The sequence below is a fragment of the Panthera tigris genome, chromosome B1 (assembly GCF_018350195.1).
Source record: "Panthera tigris isolate Pti1 chromosome B1, P.tigris_Pti1_mat1.1, whole genome shotgun sequence".
Lineage (NCBI taxonomy): Eukaryota > Metazoa > Chordata > Mammalia > Carnivora > Felidae > Panthera > Panthera tigris.
This window is the reverse complement of record NC_056663.1, coordinates 85,276,035-85,299,583: the sequence shown is the minus strand read 5'-3', so window position 1 is coordinate 85,299,583 and position 23,549 is coordinate 85,276,035. Positions and strand designations below refer to the sequence as shown.

Below are 23,549 nucleotides of genomic sequence, written 5' to 3'. Positions count from 1 at the left end.
AGTGTTTTGATTCCTGTTGAGAAATCTTCATTTATCTTCAAGTCATAACAGATATTCTCCTAAATAACTGTTTGCCTTTTATATATAGGCTTACAGCACATCTGGAATTGATTTTTATGGGTGGTGTGAGGCAGGAATCAAGTTTCAAATTTGGGATCCACTCTAAAATGCAATTGCTGAAAGGGCGTCTGGGTGGCTCAGTCCGTTGGGCATCTGACTTTGGCTCAGGTCATGATGTTGTGGTTCGTGAGTCTGAGCCCCACATCGGGCTCTGTGCTGACAGCTCAGAGCCTGGAGCCTGCTTCGGATTCTGTGTCTCCCTCTCTCTCTGCCCCTTGCCCATCTCTCTCTTGATCTCTCTCTCTCTCTCAAAGATAAATAAACATAACAAAAAAATTAAAAAATAAAATGCAATTGCTGGAATGACTTCCAGTGCCTTAGGATAAGGAATACGTTTACAAACATTTCCAAGGCCTTTAGTGACCTGGTCCTAACCTACGTCTTCTATTTCAACTGTCTACAAGTCATCTTTCAGCTTCATACACTGACCAAACAGGACTCTCACACCTCCAAATCGTTGCACATACACCATTCCTTCTCTGCCTAGAACATTCTTCTTCAGGCTCCTTGTGCCAATTCTACTCATTCTTTCTAAATGAGGCTGAGTGTACCAGCTATATATTTGTCTTACATAGTACTTATCATCCTTTTTGTTATTAGAATACAGCATAACAGCAATATATTTGGAGTGAATAAGTGAATGGCCAAGCCCCTTTATTATTTGGCCTCTGCTTCATGTCTCACTGCCCCAAACTTCCAGCTCCAATTGGGCACATATGCCACACTTTTTCTCTAGGCCCTCTTGCTGTTACTGTTAGACCTCTCCTTTCCTTTTCTTCTACCTGGATGAACATCCTCTACTTTTCCACTGTCCATCACATGCTTTTTCCCCATAAAGCCTATTCTAATTCTTTCTACCCTTCATATCTCAGTTTAGATGCCACTTTGTCCAGAAAGTCTGCCCTAATTCCCCAAGTATGGATTACCTGCCCCACCTTGTATTTCCCTTGTCATAGCACTGGTCACTTTATACTGTAATTGTTTTCTCACACGTCTCTAGGAGAATTAGGGTCACGTCTTGCCCACCACTATTTCCCAGAGCTTAGTAGAGACCTGGTAGAAGCTGGTCCCTTGAGGACGTGGAGGACTGCACGAAGAAGTTGTTAGCTAAGCTGAAAAGTCATATTGGATAAAGACTTCCATGACAAGTGAGTTGTGGTTGACAGGAGGTGGTATGTTCATTACAGGCAGTGATTAGCATGTGCTAATCACTTGGTCTATCTGTGGGGACTATAAGTGGTTTGGGGTTGCTGGAAAGGAAGGGAAGTGGCAAAATTTGAGATTTGAAAGATATGGTCTATTGTGCATATACCATGTCAAGAAGCTAACATCCTAAATATACTGACGATCTAGCAAAGGACTTTAAGCAAGAGTTGAGCATGATATACATTTTAGTACATAGCTCTGAGGAGGATATGAAGAATGGATTGACTTTAGTAACACTAAAACCATGAGAAAAATTACAAGTCTATTACACTGGGCAAGAAATGAAAGCTCAAGGAGAATACTTATAGAGGGTAGAGAGCAGAAATTATTTGAGATATACTCAGAATACAGAATAAATAAGCCTGATGACAGATTCCCCAGTAGACCTGGCTATAGTCTTCAGTGCTTTTACAAATGTCTTATGTGTTAGGGTCTATTAGTTACTGGGCTTCTGCTTATCTTTGCTGATGTTTATTCAAGGGTGTGCTTATTCTTGGTATCCAATATTTTATACGTAATGGGTTTCTATGTAATGGATTTTTGTTCTATGACTTTCACCTCATCCTCCTGTTACCTATAGCTTTTGTGTAGCACACACTTTCTCATATGTACACACAGATACACATGCATGTGTATGTACACATTTACATGCCACACTCAAAATACTCCTAAGAGGGAACCTGACACTCAAGTGTTACCTCAGGAAGTACCTTAATATCTCTAAACCTCAACTTTCTTAGGCGTAAAAGAGAGATAATCGTATTGGGTTGTGAGGTTCAAATGAGATAATGAAAGAAAACATACTATCTCAGTATATGGAACACTGTGAGAATTCAGATGTTAAACACCGCCGTCTGGCATCCCCATCCCAACACAACAGGCTTGGCAGAGGCATGTGATATCAAACAATCCTACATATTCCCAAGGAACTACCTAGATCAAACAGAGATCAATGAGCTTTTTCTGTAAAGGACCAGATAGTAAACATTTTTGTCTCTCAGGCCATACTGTCGCTGTCACAACTCTGCCACTGTGGTGGGAGAACAACCATAGACAAGTAACAATGAACACTGACCAGGTCCACCAAAACCTTATTTTAAAATAGCAGATTTGGCCCAAGGGCTATAATTTCCTGCCGCTGGCCTAGAGTGACTCACTCATTAGAATGATTGAGGTTTGTGAGAATGGCAAGCATTCAGACTCGCCCTAATATCCCTGCTTCCAACTTAAATGCTTTTTCTCTTCTTTAATATCTGCTAAGGTTAAATTCATTATTTCAGGCTTAGCTCAAACATCACCTCTTCTGTAAAGACTTTGCTGACCTTGGTCCCCAGAAAGATGGGGATAGGAAGACAACTGAATAAGAATGCACTTATCAAAACCAAGGGAGATAAGGGTTGCCAGATGCTTCATATAAGTCACATCTGCATGTGACTTATAATGACTTGTTTTTAAAACATCTGTATTAAAATTGAATTTGAATTCAAGTCTCTAAATATCTACTGAACTAGTTTCTTCTTCCAGATAATGTACTGATTTCTGGCAGTCCAAATTAATGCCACATAGGCTGGTGGTCTATGTATCAGAGTATTATATCAATGGATTACATTTTAAAACATAAAAGCATGCATAATAATAGAGAAGTGTTCAAAAAAACTTAAAAGCTTGTCCCCCAAGATCAAAATATCTATATTTGATTTTCTAAATCTAAGTTTGCTTACCACCTGTTTTCTCTTTGCCAATGATTACATCAGGATAAATTCTGCCCACTTTCCTTAGATGAGGGAAAAAGAACTTTAGGACTTCAAATGTATTATTAGACACTGTTTCATCCTTACCCAATGTATTCATTTTCTTCTCAACTGAAAAAGAGAAAAAAATAGGGTTTCTAAGTTCATGACTATAGAGATTTTTCTCTCTTTGGTACAATTTTCATAATGTAATTATCAGATTAATTCAGTATTCAATATATAAGAGAAATACTATTAAATGTGAATTAATAAAATCATTTGGCTATAATTTATAGCTCAAATGCTATTGATTCCTATTTCTTTAAACTTGTAAGAACAGATAATACATGTGATCTTAGCCAAAAGGCCTAGAAGTGATGATTCATATTTATTTAAAAAGTAATATTTAAGTCTAGCACCCTGAGCTACATAACCAGAGACTAACAGAACTGTCAGTTCCAAATGAAGTATAACAGAAACATGGTATAATTGATCTGATCTGCTATTCAGATTAATATCACCTTAAAGTTTGTATCTATAACTTTGTTTTGTAGCTCAACATTTAATTACTCTACTTGTACCATTCATTTGAATATACCTCTACAAATTTGAAATAGAAGAACAAAATTAAAAGACTCACATTATCTAATTTAATTCATAATACATAATACAGTAATCAATACAGCATAATATTAGGGTGGCTGGGTGGCTCAGTCAGTGAAGCATCCGACTCTTGATTTAGGTTCAGGTCACGATCTCACGGTTCGTGGGATCGAGCCCCATATCAGGTTCTGCACTGACAATGTGGAGCCTGCTTAGGATTCTCTCTGCCTCTCTCTCTGCCCCTCCTCTGGTCTCTCTCTCTCTCTCTCTCTCAAAATAAATAAATAAGACCAAAAAAAAAAAAAAAAGACAGCATGGTATTACATTAAAAAGAGATACACAGACCAATGGAATAGAATAGAGAATCCAGAAATATACCCATATAAATATTGTCAGTTGATTAAAAAAAAATTACAAAGGTAATTCAATGCAGAAAAGACAATCTTTTTGACAAACGGTGCTAGAATACTTGGACACTCACATGAAAAAGACTGAATCCTGACCTATACTTCATGCCATTTATAAAAACCAACTCAAAGACTTCATAGACCTAAATGTAAAGCCAAGACTATAAAATTAAAAACAAACATATAAAAGAAAATCTTCATGACCATGATGTAGGTAGAGTTCTTAAAGATAACACCAAAAACACAATAAAAAAGAAGAAAAATTGACAAATTAGACTTCATCACAATTAAAAATGTTTGCTTTCTGAAGGACATCACAAAGAGAAGGAAAAGACTAGCTACAGATTGGGAGAAAACATTTCCAAATCACATATCCATCCGATATGTATTCAGGATATATATATATGCTAAAGAAAATTCTCGTCAAACAAAAAAACCTATATGTGAATGTTTATGTACTTGTAATCGCCAAAAAATGAAAACCCAAATGTCCTTCAATTGGCAAAAGGATAAACAAACTGTATCCAATCTACAACCATATAATGAAATGCTACTCAGCAATATAAAGGCAACAGTTGGTCACATAACAACTAAGTGATTACCTGCAAAGAAAGCATATGTGTATCAATAGTATCATACAATTTATATATGTATCAATAGTATCATACAATTTTCTATAATACATAACAAAAAAGTAAAATACATGCTTTGATGTAGCTATATATAACATTCAATGTGTGCCTGTGTGTGCGTGCATGCACATGTGTGCATGTATATGGTTTATATATAAATTGGTCACGTAACAACTAAGTGAAAGAAGTTAGTCTCCAGGGATTACACACTGTATGATTCCATTTGTATGGCATCCTGGAAAAGGGAAAACTATAAGAACAGAGAACTGACTAGTGGTTGCAAGGAATTAAGAGCAGGGAGTACCTGGCTACAAAAGGAGAAACAGAGGCAGGACTTTTTATCCTGGAGAAATGGGAGCCGCTGCAGGATGATATACAGTAGAGTGAGCATTCACTGTCTATGGTGGAAATAGACAGGTGGGAACAAGTCTGGAGAGGGAAAAATAGAAGTGTTAGCAGTCATTCAGATGAAATATGAAGATGTCCTCACTAGAGCAGCAGAGATGGTGATAGGAAAATGTGGACAGATTTGTGAAGCACGTAGGATTACCAACCTACAGGATTGCTTGCTGACTGAAATGGAAATAAGCAAGAGGGAGAGGGGAGGGGTCAGAGTGACCCTCAGGGCAGTGGCTGTGTCTTTTGGATGGAACACGAAGGCGGTGCATTTCACACAGAAAACACAGGAAGACCATTTCTGGGCTACAGAGAAGAGGCGTATCAGTGCTATCTCTTACCTGATTTTTGTATGTCTCACAATAAAAGAGCAAGTACTAATTTAGTTCTAGTGGTTGGGGAGAAATGTCCTAAAATCAGAAAGCAGAAAATCTAAATTTCCAAACACAAAACACAAAACCAACAAACAAACCACGACACACAAAAACAAAAGTAACACAAACCTAAGTCCGTGGACGTATTTTCTCTCTGTGTCATTTCATACTTCATTTTACTCAAGGCATTGATCAGCTCTTGGCGATTTCTTTCAGTTTTATTTTTTAAACGTAGAATTTTCTCCTTAAATTCCAAAATATGGTTTCTACAATTAATTAATTGATTACCTGCAAAGAAAGCATATGTGTACATGCTCATATATGTATCAATACTATCATACAATTTTCTGTAATACATAATAAAAAAGTAAAATATATGCTTTGATGTAGCTATATATAACACTCTCTGTGTGCCTGTGTGTGTGTGTGTGTGCATGCACATATGTGCATGTATATAGTTTATATATAAATATGTACATATGATACACATAAAAGGTTGGAGAAAGAGTAAGACGTTAAAATAGTACTATCTGGAAGGTGGAATTATTATAAATAGTTTCTGCTTTATAACTCTGTGCTATTTAATATTTTCCAAATTTTTCATTTTGTGCATGTATTAGATTTGTAATTAAAGGAAAAAACCAATTGAGCCAAAATACTGGCTTTTAAGAATTTATCTGAAGAAAACGACCAGAAATATATACACAGATTTGGCTCAAAGGATGTTTAATATAGGCAGCATTACTTATTATTGTAAGAAAATAAGAGACAACCTTAATGCCCAACAATGGAAATATGTTAAATAAATTACAGAATATCCTTTTTTTTTAAGTTTATTTATTTTGAGAAAGAGAGACAGAGAATGAGACAGAGAGAGAGAGAGAGAGAACGAGTGAGGGAGGGGCAGAGAGAGAGTGGGAGAGAGAATGAATCCCAAGCAGGTTCCACACTGTTGGTGCAGAGCTTGACATGGGCTTAATGTCACAAATCATGAGATCATGACCCGAGCCAAAATCAAGAGTTCAATACTTAACCTACTGAGCCACCCCGGCGCCCCCAGAATATCCTTTTAAAAGTTATATTGGCTCTGGTATTAAATCATATATAACTGAATCCTAGTTTTGCCACTTAATACCCAAGTGATCTTGGACAAGCTATTTGATGCTTGTTAGCCTATGTTCCTTCATATGCAAATGGATAAAAATCCCTGCCCCACACCTGGGTAGCAAAGTTGGTTAAGCATCCAATTTCTTGATTTCGGCACAGGTCATGATCTCACAGTTTATGGGATCGAGCCCTGAGTTGGGCTCTGTGCTGACAGTGCAGGGCCTGCTTGGGATTCTCTCTCTCTCTCCCTCTGTCTCTCTCCTCCTCCCCATTCACACATACATTCTCTCTAAAAATAAATAAATAAACTTAAAAAAAAAATTCTTGCCCCAGAGTTGGGAAGAAGAAATGCAATAACGCATGTAAACCATGTGGGAAAGCACATGAAAAAAATGCTTTGATAAATGTGTGAGAAATATTACTTATCAATGGGCTACTTTTTATTCATTTATCAATGCAATACTATGCAGCTATGAAAATCATCTTATATAAGAACATTATATTTAATGTTGCACAAACAACTGATTTTTGTTATTTTATTTTCTTTAATGTTTATTTATTTTGAAAGAGTGAGAGAGCATGAACAGAGGGCAGAGAGAGGGAGACAGAGAATCCCAAGCAGGCTCCTTGCTGTCAGTGCAGAGCCTGATGTGGGACTTGAATTCACGAACCGTGAGATCATGACCTGAGCTGAAATCAAGAGTCAGATGCTTAACCGACGGAACCACCCAGGTGCCCCAAAACAACTGTTTTTTAAAAACAAAACTGTACATAAAATCATTTCCTTTTTTCAAAAAAAATGTACAGATAGTAAAAAAGAAAAAGTATACAAGTTTACATGCTGTTAATATATAATCTTTAGTTTGTTGAATCACTTTTTGTTTCCTATTTTTATAAAATTCTTTTGTTCTATCATGCTGCATTGCTTCTATAATCAGAAAAAAAGTTAACAAATAAAATAATTAAACACCTTTTATGTGCCACCTACTGTGTGTCAAGGGACATACAGCAATAAAAAAAGATATGGTAGTTCTTGCCTTCAGGAAGTTTATAGACTAATTGGTACAACTAAATTAATTGATAATTTAAATCATTGTGAGATTTCGGATGTTACAAATTTCCTTCTCCTTATTAGGGTTTTAACTTATTGGGTACACATAGATAACACCAGCCCCAAACACTGGCTATCAGCTTTATTTGGGGCTGCCTGACAATGGGTACATTGCAGTGTGTGCTGGGATGTCCTATTTCCCTATCCAAGTTAACTTACCCCCACCCCATTATCAAAAGAGCCGCTGGACAACAGGGGGGCCACACCCACAAAGGGGGTGACTTGTCACATGTGCTCACTACTTCGGGGGAAAAAGTAGGGAGAACTGGCCCTTCTTTCATAGAGTACATAAGAGATGTTATAAGAGAAAGAGCCCAGAGATGGCCCGAGTTGCCTTTTTAAGGAAGCCATTCTGCCCCCCTGTCAGTGTGGTCTATAGAAGTCGAGTCTGACCAATTTCCCCGTTCAGATGAATCTCTCTGTCTTCTGAGAAAGGTAATGAGCTTCTGAGAGAAGGCCCAAGTGCTCACTTTAAAATGGCCTTTCTAGAACGAAATGAAAGATGTCCCCATGAAGGAAAATATGAGCACAGCAGAATAAGGTTTCAGCCCCTAACTTGTAGTGATAATGGTATGCATAGAGGACAGAGCCCAGACAGCTGGCGGGGGGTGGGGTGGGGGGGGTGGGGGGTGGCAGGGGGCAGGGGGAGAATACAGAGAAGCATTCTGGAGGATGTGCTGCCTGAGGGGACTCTGGAAGGAGTGTGAGTTAGGTAGTCAAGGGAAGCAAGGGAAAGTGTTCTATTTGGAACACTGTGTGCAAAACGCAAGGAGGCATTCAAAACATGGTCTCTATACTCCTAGAAGCTATTCAGTATCTCAAGGATAATAGTGGGAAAATTCAGAGGTGAAAAGAGGAATCTGGTTCTGCTGATCGTTTTGATAAGCCATGATAAAGACCTTGAAGTTTTCCCTATACACCAGTGTTTCTCAAACATTTCTTCTAAAAACCCTCTAATGGCAGTAAATTTGAATAAAAGGGATGTGGGTGGAGGCATAACCTGAAATAGCCCACCACAGTCATGAAACGTCTGTGAAATTCTTTTAAAATGTGTGCAGTTTTGCAGCCCATTCTACGGTATATATTTGTTTTGTTTTGTTTTTCGGTTAAGTAATTTTTAGGGGTGCCTGGGTAGCTCAATCAGTTACACGTCAGATTCTCAATTCCGGCCCAGGTCATGATCTCGCAGTTCGTGCGTTCAAACCTCCTTGTCCAGTTCTGCAATGACAGTATGGAGCCTGATTGGGATTCTCTCTCTTTGCCCCTCCCCTGCTCTCACGCATGCATGCTCTCTCTCTCAAAATAAAGAAACTTTATACAAAAATTTTTAAAAATGATTTAATATTTGCCTATATTGTGAAATGGTCACCACAATAAATCTAGTTAAAATGTATTTGTTTTAATATAAAGATAATGGATGGAGTCATGTTCTGCCCTTCTCCCAACCTTTTTTTCCGATGACTTTACATACCTTGGAACATCACTACAGGCTACCACTTCAGTTGAGAAACACGGCTGAAGACTATCATGTGCAATGTGTGTTTTAGAAAGATCATTCTGGGGCGCCTGGGTGGCTCAGCTGGTTAAGTGTCTGACCCGCTCAGATCGTGATCTCACAGTTCATGGGTTCAAGCCCTGCGTCAGGCTCTGTACTGATGGCTCGGAGCCTGGAGCCTGCTTTGGATTCTGTGTCTCCCTCTCTCTCTGCCCCTCCCCTGCTTGTGCTCTGTCTTGCTCTTTCTCAAAAGTAAATAAAAAACATTAAAAATTTTTTTTTCAGAAAGATCATTCTCGTAGCCATATATTGTTTCAGGAAGGCAAAACTGAGGCCAGAGAAACCGCCATTTAGGAAACTATAGTGATAGCAGTTTCATGTGAGAGATGACCAAAGAATAGGCCATAGCAGAAAGGACTAGGAAGTAGGGGTTAACATGAGAAATATCTGAGAGCTTTCATTGGAAAGACTTTGCACTGACTGAAAGAGGGAGACTAGAATCCCTGCTAGGCTTCAGACATGACCCCTAGATTTCTTCAGTCGGAATTGGGGAAACAGGAAAAGAGCAATTGTGATGCTTATGAGGTTTCCAAATATGTGGCAAACATTTGAAGTTCAAGGGAGAGATTAGGCTTTGAAGCTCAAGGGAGAGATTAGGGCTGGCATTATAGTGAGAGCAAAAGTAAGATTCACTTACAAAATGGAGTAAGAAAATGTAGTGATAAAAATACTGTCCCAGTCTTATCTCCTGCATGTTTCCTTCATCCCTGCCTTGGTGCACATCAGCCTTAGCCTAGGGCAGAGGGTTCAGTCTTTGAAATCCAGCAGGGTGCCTAAGTGTCTGGTTCCCAGAAGTCTTGGATCCCCGGCCATGGGCAAAAGTGGCCCCTCTTGACAGCACTGTAGTATATCCATCTTGCTGGTTCCATTTACCTTTCAGATATGACAGCTTGGAACAAAACTTGTGTCTTGCCTGAATTCTACCTAACTGAAGATAGGAAGCAACTAGTAAACTGTAATATTCTAATACTTCCCTGCGAAGGCTCAATGGACCATCCACTCCAAGATACAACAGAGGAAAGTGAACCTGCTGCTTCGCTGCTCTCTAATAGGATGTTTTGTTTCTCCCCTTTGGGTTGGAGGGAGCCCCATCGCTCCTGTGCTCAACTGGCAGCCAGCTCCATCTCTAGGGTCTGTCACAACACCTCTCCGTCTCCAGTTACCTGTCACTGAATCTCTCAAATGCAACAGTTTCATGTTATATGGATTATCCTGCCAACAGGGACACCCATCAATAGAATAACACAAACAAACAAGTTGATTTGGGTTTTATGGATGGTTGGGCTGGCTGAAACAGGGCTGTGGAGGTTTAGGGAAAGACCCAACTGACTGGCTAATCATCGCAGAGAATTGTGTAATTATGAGGAGTTCTGGCAGTCCTCGGCAATGTGTTGTACCCCACCCATGCACAAGTCCCTGGCCTTTTATGATACAACCAGCAGAACTCAAGGCTCTACACCTGCAGTCTTCACTAGTGACTGGCTGGTGGCACAAGATATATGGTGTCTTCCCTCCATCCACCTCCAAGGGAAGGCCAGACAAGAGTGAAAGACAAATGACAAGGGTGAAAAGGCACTGTTCGATCCAAGCCACAATTTCATCTGCACATATCAATCACTCAGTCACGATTAGATGGAGGATTTGGTGCTCTGAACTAATTTTTTCTTAGCAGCCTTGTGAAGGCCTCCTAATTTGGGCCCCCGAATCGATCCAGCTGACCCAGTGAATAGGCAGATGTCTGGGACCGGTCAGTTTACTGGTTGGCAATTTGTGTGGGTTGTCACTGCCCTCACACTGCAATACTAGGAATTTTGCATATTCTCTACAGATGGAAAGACGGGGCTATAGCTGAGAGATCACAAACCATTTGGTTTCAGTAGACAGTGGGGTGTGAAGAATAGAGGCAACTTGCTGTTTCTTCCTGAAACACGGTGACGAAGTGTTCAGAATTCATTTACGATTCCAAGGAAAGCCTGAGTTTTTCTTTGGGCAGGACTGCTCTTGTCAGGGGCCTCTACAGCTCACTAGCCAGAACAGTCGCCTGGCCACTCAATTCATTCACTTGTTCAACAAATATTTATTAAACTAAATAATGTTACATGTCCTGTGGGTATGACAATGCACAGAACAGACAGAACTCCTGGTCCCCTTGGAACTTACATCCTACTGGAAGGAAAAAAAAGAATAAGTGAATTATACATTTTATTAGAAAGATGGTAAGTACAAGAAAAATATAAAGCAGGGAAAAAGGATACAGAGTGTTGATGACGGCCGGGTTGGGGAGGTTTTAACTGTCAACAGGTGATCAGAGAAGGCTTTTCTAAGGAGGTAACATGTGAGCACAGACAGGAACAAAGTAAAGGAAGGAATGCTGCGAGTAACTCTGGTGCAGCGAGAAGAGCACGTGCAAAAGCCCCGAGGCAGGAATGCACCCATTATTTCCAGCCCAGTGTGGTTGAAGCAAAATGAATTACAGGAAGAGTAGCAGGTGATAAAATCACAAAGCCACCGTTGTAAGGACTTTAGCTTTTACTTGAAGCAAAGTGGAGACCCAACAGAAGTCCATAAGCACAGACTCAAATAATCTGATTTACATCAGGACAGGTTCCTTCTATCTGCTGTGTGAAAAACAGAATTAGAGAAACTGAGACTGAAGAAGGGAGATCAGGGGAGAGATGTCTGTGGCTTAGAAAATATTGTTAAGGTAAGTGGCGAGGAATGGTTTAATTCTGGATATATTTTGAAGGGAAAGAAAATAGAATTTGCTGACATTGAATGTAGGACATGAAAAAAGAGACAGTGATATTCTGAGCAACTAGAAGAAGGGAATAGCCATTTACTATGACGGAGAAGGTGAAGGGAGCAAGCTTTGGTGCGAATTCTAGGAGTCTGGTTGGAGATGCATGAGATTTGAGGTGCTTCTCACACATCTCAGTAGGTAGCTCCACATGGGAGCCTGGCAGGACTGGCCTGACCTGAACATATACATTTAGAGAGCCCTGTTTAGATTCAGGAGATCACTAGGGGAATGAGGATGAGTAGAGAAGAGATGAGGTCCCAGGGCTAAATCCTGGGGCACCCCAAGTTACAGGGTGAATAAATGAGAGAAGACAGTAACAAAGCTAAGATGGATTAGCTGGTGAGGCAAGAGGAAACTCGTGTGTGTGTGAAATCCTGGAAACCAAGTGAGGAAAGTGTTTCAAGGAGACGAAAGGCATCAACTGTCAACTGCTGCTGAACAGGACGAGGGGGATGAGGACGGGGTGGACGGTGACTCAGCAGTGTGCAGTCGCCAGTGGCTGTGCAGCGGTAAAGTGAAAGCCTATAGCTGGATGGGTTCAGGAGAAAGCAGGAAGAGAGGTCTTAGAGACAGGGCATCTAGACAACTCTTTCGAGGAGTTTTGCCATGAGAGGGGGTAGGATGATGGGCAGTAACTAGGGTGGGAGTGGAAGCGAGAGAGAGAGAGAGAGAGTTCTTCATTTTCCTTCATAGGATGGGAAAGAAACACAATGTTTGTATACAGATGGATGTGATCCGGGAAAAGGGAGAAAACTGGAGATACATGTGAAAGTAGACAAGAGGGAATGGCATCCGGTATGCGAGGGGAAGGTGGGCTTCAGCCAGAAGCACAGATGGTTATGCACAGCCATAATGGGACAGAACTCAGGATGCCTGGCCCTTAGCTACTCCAACGATGGTGGGATTTCCATTGACTATGGAACTTCTGGAAGCTCTCTTCCCATTGCTTCTAGTTGTCAGTGAAATAGGAAGTACAGTCATCAGCTGAGAGTGAGGGGAGGAGAAGGTACTGGGGCCTGATGAGAAAGAAGTATGGAATAGTTTTCTGGGAGAGCAGGAGGGCAGACAGGACAGGGAAATGTAGCATGGTTCTGATGCAGCCTCCGGGGCCTGCCGGAGTTCAGGGGGTCATGAATTCGAAGTGAGACTGTCACTGTGGCTGTTTATTTCACTCCAGCCACATTCAGTCATCAGGAGGCAGATGCAGAGTAAAAGGAGGACAGGATTTCACCAGGGTGTGATTTAGCCAAGTGGATATAACTGACAAAGAACCAAGGGACTTGAGGGTGTACACTAGGGAGCTGTTATAATGATTGTCCACGGAATCGAAACCTGATGAGGAAGAACACAGTGAGGGGGAGGCATGTGAAAAGGTAGATGAATCAACAGATTGTAGGTCTTGGTGTGTCAAAAGATTACAGTAGTTGGGGTACTAAAGACAATGGCCTGGAAATTTGGGAGGTGGTGGTCAGAGATTTGGTTGCATGAAATGGAGATTACGGAAACATGGCAATTATTGCTAATGAGGGAGAGTGACCCGAGAGTTTAAAGATGATTGCAGAAGGAGAGAAAGTGGGGTATCACTTGATATCGTCAGGGTAAATAATGAGGTATCTTGGGAAGAAAGGTGAGACAAAGATTTGGAAGCAACAATGAGAGGGAAGGCGGGCATCTACCCTACCTTGAGTACTAATGGTGTGGGAGAGAAAACACCACTATTTGAGAACAGTGTCCTCAGGCAAGTGTCCTCAGTGTCTCAGAAGCAGTGTCCTCAGGCAAGAGCTAATTTCAGTGAAAGAAAGAGGGCAAAAGAAACTTAAAGGGATGAAGACATACACAATGCTCATAATAGCCGTGAGCTCTAGTGAGCAGTCAAGGCTTTTGGGCACTGGGAAGGCTGGGGAGTAGAACTGGAAAGGCCGGGGGCACAATGTGTAGAACCATGTGTGGGTTAGAGTCCAGAAGAGGATTAACATGGGAGTCAGGGGCTGGGATAAAGGGCTTAATGAGATCAACCTCGATGGTCTCAACGTAGAATGTGGGGACGTTATGAGCGTTGGGAAGACAGACGGATGTGTATCTATCTTGTCAGGGGCTCCAGGAACACCGCCGTTCTTTCTTGAGCTTTATTGATGGAGGTGTGAGGGCGAGGGGTGGGTGTCTTACTCTGACCATTAGGGTCTCTGGGACTCTCTTTTGTCCCTGATGACAGAGGCATTGAGACTGGGAGGAGAGGTCTTAACTCTGAGCACATGCAGCTCCCTACTGAATTAGCTGCAGTCTTGGAAATCAAGTAATTTTAGGTGATGCATTGCTGGCCCAAACAATATCACAGCTCTGTAAGTGAAAAAGAGGCTGAGGTTGCACATGGATGAGCAATCCGTGGTGTTTGCCATAGTCAGGGAGATAAGAGATAGCCCAAAGAAGTCGGGAGCCTATAATGGGCGTGTGTGTGTGTGTGTGTGTGTGTGTGTGTGTGTGTCTGCCTGTCTGTCTCATCTCCTCTTCCCTCCTTCTCTCACTTTCCTTCATTCCTTCTCCATGAAGTTGCTACAGTAACACAGGACTCAGGAGCCAATTCTGCCTAATGAATAATGAAGAGCAAGGAGTTGGAAGGAACCCAAAGCCTTGAATGAAGTTAGGGAGAAGAGTCTCCCCACCAGCCTATTATTTAAATGTTAAACCACTGCTGTTTTGGATACCTGTTAACACATTGGAACTTGCATTCTAATAGATACAAAGCAACTAGAATATGGCCCAGAGAAAATAAGGGAACAGGGGCCCCAACTGGCTCAGTCAGAAGAGTACCATCTTGGGGTCATGAGTTCCTGCTTCATGTGGAGAGTAGAGATTACTTAAATAAATAAAACTTTTGGAAAAAGACAAGAAGAAAAGAAGGGACCAAAGCAGCTTCCAATCTTGGCTGCTTTGTTAAAATATTTAAACATTTAATTAGATAAGCAATTCATAGGTTGAAACACACACACACACACACACACACACGATAATCACTTCTAATGTTTTGTTTTACATGGTTGTAAACTTTAACCTACTTTTTTTTTCTGTCATATAAAAATCAGATAGAATAATGCAGGGGAAAAGGCATTAAGTTAAAGTGATTCCCTTTATGCTGAAAAAGGTATAATCTATGATGAAAACAACATAGTTATTTTTTAAGTAGTCAAATACCAAAATACATAAAGAAAAAACTATTAGAGACAAGAATATAGGATATTGTATTTCAATTAGGAAAAGCATAGGAAATGGCTAACAGTTTGGATAGAAAAAAGGTAAATTCACAGTTTGGAAAATAAATTTCAGATGGGTTTTTTTTAATTAGGGTAAAATATGAAACTGTAAAAGTAACGGTGGTATTTTTGGGTTGAAACACGTAATACTTTTTTCATTCATCTGCCTCGTATGAACCAAGGGCACACACTGTCCAGCCAGTGTCAAAACTTGATAATGCCACTCCCCTGCTCAAAATCCTCCAGAGATTTCTCCTCACACTTAGTAAAATCAGCAAAGCCTTCACCATGACAGGATCAGTCCTCTGACTCTCCCTGGCTTCATCTCCTACCTGTTCTGCCCCACTCAGAGGGAGCTCAGCTCCAGCCACACTGGTGGCTGTTCCTCACAGGAATCACCCTCCTACCTTGGGGCTTTGACTTTTGCAATTTTCTGAGCAGGCAATGTTTGTCCCCCAAATACTGATATGGCTAGAGTTTTCCAATTTCATTCAGTTTTCTGTTAAAATGTTACCTCCTCTGAGAAGCCTACCCTGCCACCCTATGTGAAACAGTACCCCTTTCTCACTCCTCTTACCCTTCCCCATCCCCAAATTTCTCATCACTACCAGACTTTCTATCATGTATATGCTGTTGGGGTTTTTTGTTTGTTTGTTTGTTTTGTTTTTTGTATTTACTGTTTTTTATGTCTCTCTCCAGAGCTCTCCAGAATGCAAGCTTGAGAATAGCAAGAATTTGGGGGGTTTTGGTACTAAATTCCCAATGTCCGAAACAGTAATAGGCATATAGCCCCTCACAAATATATGCTGAAATGAATGAACAAATTAATGCATGGACTTGCCAACATAGTAACTGAGTGATTTAAAAAAAATTTTTTTAATGTTTATTTATTTTTGACAGAGAGAGAGAGAGAGAGAGAGAGAGAGCCAGCATGAGTGGAGGAGGGGGAGAGAGAGAAAGGGAGACACAGAATCTGAAACAGGCTCCAGGCTCTGAGCTGTCAGCACAGAGCCCGAGGCGGGGCTCGAGCTCACAGACGAGAGATCATGACCTGAGCCGAAGTCGGACGCTCAACTGACTGAGCCACCCAGGTGCCCCTTTTTTAATTTTTTAAATGTTTATTTATTTGAGTGATTTTTAAACTGAATTGCGCTTTAATCAAAAGAACTGCAGCTATCCCAGATAAATCTTGAATATTCATAAGGTAGATACTGCTTGAAGATTTTTACAAACTTTAGAAGTAGACATAGGTTAACCAGTATAACACCACGTCCTGGGACTCCTGGAGTGATATGCTCTTTGCAAATTGGATCATGTGTTTGAAATTGATACATCATGGGTGATGCAACATGTCTAAGCTTCCCCAATGTAAGTCAGTCCCTGAGGGATCAATTTGGTAAACATGAAAAGAGTTTTCTCTAGAGGAAACAGTATTTGCAGAAACATCCATGCAAAAAAGGTAAAAGAGATATTCCCTAGTCTTACATCTGCTTCTTATATATGTTTACTTGATAATTCAACAAGAAAAATATTTATATTATTTGTGTATTCATTCAGGTATTTTGTGAGGATGAAATGTTATAAAAATATGTTGCAAAGGTTTGAAATTAATAATAATATGATGTTTTGAGTCAATTGTGGTGAAATTATAAAAACAGACACCAGTCCATGTGTGCAATGGGCCAATGTGACTTCCACCCATCAGAAAGGAGCCAGGTGAGGTCCTAAGTACCACTGACTTTTGCAAGAGTCTGAGGCACAGCCCCCCAGTAGAAATAAAACGTAAGACTCTTTTGTAATTTTAAATTTTCTGTAGCCACATTTAAAAAAGTAAGAAGCAGCAAGGTAATTGTCAAGAATATATTTAATGTAATTCAATATACCTGAAACATATAATCACCATAAAAAATAATTAATGGAATAGTTTACATTCTTTTTGTACTAAGTGGACTAAATCCTGTGTATATTTTATACTTGTAGTACATCTTCATTTGGATGCTAAATTTTAATGGTAACTGACATGCAGTCTTACCAAAACAATAAAACTTTGCTTAGTGGAGAAATATTTTGCACTGTTTCAATCCTTACATTTAAATTTAAATTGGGGCGCCTGGGTGGCTCAGTCGATTGAGTGTCCGACTTCGGCTCAGGTCATGATCTCACGGTCTGTGAGTTCGAGCCCCGCGTCGGGCTCTGTGCTGACAGCTCAGAGCCTGGAGCCTGCTTCGGATTCTGTGTCTCCCTCTCTCTCTCCCCCTCCCCTGCTCATGCTCTCTCTCTGTCTCAAAAATAAATAAAAACATTAAAAAAATTAAAAAAAATTTAAAGTAGTTAAACAAAATTTAAAATTCAGTGCCTCAGTTGCACTAACCATATTTCAAGTGCTCAACAGCCACCTAGTTAAGGGTCACCATACTGGACAGCAGGTCTATGGCACCAGCTGTGAGGTTATTACAAATGCAGTATCTCATGGGGCACCTGGGTGGCTCAGTCAGTTAAGCATCTGAATCTTGGTTTTGACTCAGGTCATGATCTCGCAGTTTTGTGAGTTCAAGCAGGCTGTTAGTGCAGAGCCTGCTTGGGATTCTCTCTCACTCCTCTCTCTGCCCCTCCCCTGCTCATGTTCTCTCTTTCTCTCTCCCTTTCTCAAAGTAAATAAAAAATAAACTTGAAAAAAAAAAAAAAAGAGAAATGCAGTATTTCAAACTGCACCCCAGACTTACTGAGTCAGAATCTGAACTTTAATAAGATTCACAGGTGACTGGTATGCACGTTCAAATTTGAGAAGCAGTGTTATCAGTCTCTTTAATTGTTTTATCTTTCTCATCATTGGCTCTACCATAGTGTAGATCATTATTGCTTCTAGCTGCGCTATTATAACTGCCTCTTAATTAGTCTCTCACCGCCAATCCACACTTAATCTTCTGGAAATACTTCCCAAAGACTTTAAATGGTTCTCTGAATGTTTACTGAATAAAGTCCAAACTGCTTGCCTTAGTATACAAGGTCCTATCCATATGGCCATGACCTGACTTTCCCACTCTGTTTCATTCACTAAATACCTCCAGCAATGAGAAGCATCCCAGGGTTTGCATTCTTTCTGCCATGTAATACTTACCACGTGTCACTCACTGAGCTATGTGAAAGGTAAACAAACATGGATAAGTCAGGTCCCTGCTCTAAATTACCTGACAAGACATGGGGGAAGGAGCGTATATTTAAACAACCAGTTAGTGTAATTGTGAAAACAGAGTTATGCTCAAATACAGAGGCAAAGGGAGGCAGAAATGCTTAACTAGTAAGGAAGACTGAGGAGTGGGTGAGGGAGGGAAAAAGGTCTCAGAGCAGAGGAAATATTTGAGAATTTGAAGAATGTATAGAATTTTGCAACACAGCAAAGGGCAGGGAAGGCCATTTCAAACTAAGAAAATAACAACATAAATGCATAAGTATGAAATGGCACGACGTTCTGAGGGGAAAGCAAGTAATTCACTCGGGGTAGAAAGAAAGGAGAACGAACGGCATGAAGTGAAAGTATTGGCAGACCACTTCAAATTTATTATTCATTTATTTGTACCGAACATGGTTCCAAAGAAAGACTATCTGAGGCAGCTGGTAGGAGATGAAGTTAAAAAGGTACAATACATTTTGGATTATTCCAGCCCACATAGACTTTGCAATAATCAAATTACACTACGAACCATGCGCTTTGAACTCTCTCTGAGTGGTCCCTCTGTGCATGGGATTTTTATGATGAACTATTTCAGACACTGCAAAGAGTATGTAAAACAGTCTGAGACAAGAATGAACATCCATGAAGTCACTACCTTAGACTTAAAAATATTCCATCTGTTTCCTTCCAAGATCATGTTCCCCTTCCTCCCCACTCCCAGATCAGCAGAATTTTGAATTTTGTAATAATCATCCATTGCTTTTAAGTTTTACCACTTTTGCAAGCTGATTCACATTTGTTTTTAGACATTAGTCAAAAAATAATACTTATATGTATTCTTCTATACTTGTTCCTTTTGCTTAATTTATGTTTTTGAAATCAATCCAGAGGCGCCTGGGTGGCTCAGTCGGTTGGGCGTCCGACTTCGGCTCAGGTCATGATCTCACGGTCCGTGAGTTCGAGCCCCGCGTCAGGCTCTGTGCTGACAGCTCAGAGCCTGGAGCCTGTTTCAGATTGTGTGTCTCCCTCTCTCTCTGACCCTCCCCCGTTCATGCTCTGTCTCTCTCTGTCTCAAGAGTAAATAAACATTAAAAAAAAAAATTAAAAAAAAAAAAAAAGAAATCAATCCATACCGGTAAGTCAAGCTCTAGTTCATTCATTTTTACTATGTTAAGTGTTCCATTGTTTTGAACATACAACAACATATTTACCTCTTCTACCCTTGCTGAACAGTTACAAAAAATGCAACCAAGAATACACCACATATGTATGTTCAAGAATTTCCCTTGGATATATCTGGTGGTAGGGACGTTATTCTAAACACTGAACAACGTGTATGGCCTGGGTACTGATCACCAAGAAGAGGACTTGGCCATAAACCACTGAGTAAAGCTGCGCACCAGTGTCAGCCCTGACTAGCAGAAAAATTGCTAGGACAGAGGAAATGCACGTCACAGAATGAAAGTGATTGAATGTATACGCCCCACTCCCAAGGGGAGTGTGTGTAAATTCCTGCGCTTCCATATCCTTACCAAATGTCTGATTTCCTAAATTTAAAAATCTGAAAGGTATGAAAGGGTATCTTGTGTTTTTAATTTGCATTTCCTTAATTGCTAATGAAGTCCTCCATGTTTATTCAACATTTATGTTACACTTGGCCTTAGAGCCTACTTTGCTGATAATATAGCTATACCAACCTTCTTTTGGTTCAGGTTGCTGATATAAATTTTTCCATCCCTCTTCCAACATTTCCAGGTCTTTGAAGTTCAAATGTATCCCTTGTAAACAACATTAAGTTTGGTTTTGTTTTTATATCCAGTCAGAAAATACTGTAATTTCCTCTTTGGAGCATTTACTATAATGAGTGATATTGTTATGCATTATTTTGCTATTAGTTTAGTAGTCAGACTAGATTTCAACCTGAGTCCTTGACTTATTGCAGTCTCATACAAATTCTTACATTCTCACTTTTCAACAGTGCTGCAAGTCTGTACCATTTAACTCCACTGACCCCTCTCCTATCTTGTGATTGTTGTCATGCATTGTTGTTCTAGATATACTTTAAATTTCACAAGACATTCCAATTATTGTCTTTTTTTTCAATTTTTTTTAACGTTTATTCATTTTTGAGACAGAGAGAGACAGAGCATGAACAGGGGAGGGGCAGAGAGAGAGGGAAACACAGAATCTGAAACAGGCTTCAGGCTCTGAGCTGTCAGCCCAGAGCCCGACACGGGGCTTGAACTCACGGACCGTGAGATCATGACCTGAGCTGAAGTCGGATGCTTAACCGACCAAGCCACCCAAGCGCCCCTCCAATTATTGTCTTGAATGGACCCCATTTGCATCCTGGACTCTGCTGATGTAGAGCTACAGCTGGGACCGCTCTCCTCACCACTTCTGCTCCATGGCATTTTGTAGGCATATTCTCACAAGGTCATACACTTTGGTATTTATGTACATACTACAACACATATAGTTACAACAGTATATACTATGTACTTATCCCGATTGGATGGGATGGAGGCTGCTTTCCCTCTACCAACGGTAGAAAGTGAGACCCCAAGAAATTCATTTATAAAGAAATTCATTTATAAAGTGAGACCCCAAGAAATTCACTCATTCTGGTGCTCCAGAATGAGCCTTCTTCCCACCAAGTCAATGGCTGGAGAGCATTTCTACCCTGAAAATTGCTGAACTGCCAAACTAACAAAATGTCTCATGCTGACAGATGAAAAGGGGCAGGAGAGTGGGAGAGAAATTGCTAAGCTAAGAGAAAACGTCTGTGAAGTACCCTGCATGCAGCTAGAAATGGCAAAGATGCATGAGTCAGCTATGGCTCAAGTGCATACTGCAGGTCCTGAAGAGGGCCACCTGCTAGGCAAGAAAATCCTAGCAACAAGAGGCTGTGGCAAGGGCAGCATAAGGAAGGGGGCCCTCAGGCAGATGGATACCCCACACCAGGGAAAGGGAAGTGAGGAGACCCCAGCAGATCTCAGAAGTAGTCACAAACTACTGTGTAAGAGTCAGCACTGGATTTCTGCCACACATAAGCACTCTCCAGAGAGACTGAAACCATCAGGCTGCCATCATGCAAGGAAACCTCTGTCCCTGCACCCCTTCCCACCCCAATACCACAGGGGTACAGAGCAAGGGTGGAGGAAGGGTGCAGCAGATTATATTTTCCAAAGATGGCTACAACAGTATCTCCCACAGCAAATGCTCTTCTGCAGTCACCCGTCAAGAGGTATTCAGTTTCTCTGTTCCCTCGATTCTGGGCGAACCTGTGATGGTTTTAAACAGACCAGCAGACTACGGCAGAAGTAAGGCAGTACTAATTTGGGGGGCAGTTTCCTAACTGGCTTGGAAACTAACACTTCCTGCCTTTTGAAGGGTAGTTGCCTTATAAAAAGTAAAACTCTGCTGAGACCACAACGCTATGAGGAGCCCAGGCCAAGTGGAGAGGCCGTGGAGGATAAGCCACCATGTGGGGAGACAAGAGAAATGCCAGAGTGAGAAAGCCTCTTAGGAGATCCTCCAGCCCCAAGGACCCCAGGGATACCACTGCAGATCACAAATTGCTCAGCATAGCCCATCCTAAATTTCTGATTTAAATTTCTTTGTAAACCAATTGGGGCGCCTGGGTGGCTCAGTCGGTAAAGCGGCCGACTTCGGCTCGGGTCATGATCTCGCGGTCCGTGAGTTCAAGCCCTGCGTCGGGCTCTGTGCTGACAGCTCAGAGCCTGGAGTCTGTTTCGGATTCTGTGTCTCCCTCTCTCTGACCCTCCCCCTTTCATGCTCTGTCTCTCTCTGTCTCAAAAATAAATAAACGTTAAAAAAAATTAAAAAAAAAATTTCTTTGTAAATCAAGAGTTAAAGAAAATTATTGTTTTTAAGCCACTAAGATTTGGGGAAGTTTTACACCAATCCCAGGACAAGTGTCTCAGAACACATCATTTTCTTCTCTTGCCATGGAGTTTTCCTAGAACCACAAGACTGGTCTGTCCCATAGGAAAAGGAAAAGAAAGCCCTTAATTGACTATGAGGTTAAAGTTCTAAAAAGAATGGGATAGGGTCTCTAGTAACAGGAATGAGACAGTTTGAATAACCAAAAATAAACAAAAGAGATACAGAATACGTCTTAAATATCACTATGAATCTCTGTGCCAACAGAATAGTGTTTGACGGAACACACATGGGCATTTATTGGAAAAACAAAAGTCACTCATATTTATAACCCTCACAAGTTGAACTGCTTTTAAACATCAGTTTACAAGGGGTATGGGGTGGCGCCTGGATGATTCAGTTGGTTAAGGGTCTGACTCTTGATTTCGGCTCAGGTCATGACCTCATGGTTCGTGGGATCTAGTCCCACATCGGGCTCTGTGCTATTAGCTTGGGATCCTCTCTCCTCTCTATGACCCTCCCCTGCTTGTACTCTCTTTCTCTCTCTCTCGAATTAAATGAATATTTTTAAAAAGTCAATTACAGGGGTGCCTGGATGGCTCAGTTGGTTGAGCATCCAGCTCTTGGTTTCGGCTCAGGTCATGGTCTCACAGTTTCGTGAGTTCAAGCTCTGCGTCTGGCTCTGTGCTGGCAGCACGGAGCTGCTTGGGATTCTCTCTCCCTCCCTCTCTTTCTGCCCCTTCCCTGCTCACACTGTCTCTGTCTCTCTCAAAATAAATAAACTTAGAGTAAATCAATTACATATGTCTGTAAGAGTACTGGCATTTATTTTAAAATGTCTTAAAAATGCATTCTGATTGTTTCTATATTCTCAAGTGAACTGAGTACCATATGCTTCCTATCATTTCAGTGTTCTTGCTTTCATATTTTACACTGTACAAATTCTTTTGATTTTTAATAACTTTATACATACAAAAGAAAAATGTGGAATACATAGGTAAGCTCTGTAGCATAATGTGAAATGAACCCAGGTAACCTATCACCCAAGCTACTAACTAGAACACCGCCCAGTGCCTTTGCTTCCAAGAGTGGATCCCTGCCCCATCCCATGTCACTAATGTCACTACTCTCCTGAGTTATCTGTTTATTGTTCCTTTGCTTTTTAGAGTACAGTTTTTATCA

The 23,549-nt window shown here is 40.8% G+C and overlaps 1 protein-coding gene and 1 pseudogene across 1 annotated transcript in view; both read right to left on the bottom strand.

Annotated features, from left to right (window-relative positions):
* MGAT4D (MGAT4 family member D) overlaps window positions 1–23,549 on the bottom strand; it is a 58,220-nt gene that overhangs the window by 31,338 nt on the left and 3,333 nt on the right. Inside the window, exons 2-3 of the mRNA XM_042983857.1 lie at window positions 5,598–5,756; window positions 3,048–3,188 (exon numbers count right to left, since the gene is read on the bottom strand). Of these exons, the coding sequence (XP_042839791.1) occupies window positions 3,048–3,188; window positions 5,598–5,756 (300 nt within the window). The remainder of the gene's footprint in view (window positions 1–3,047; window positions 3,189–5,597; window positions 5,757–23,549) is intronic.
* On the bottom strand, window positions 3,313–3,435 carry LOC122238294 (annotated as a pseudogene).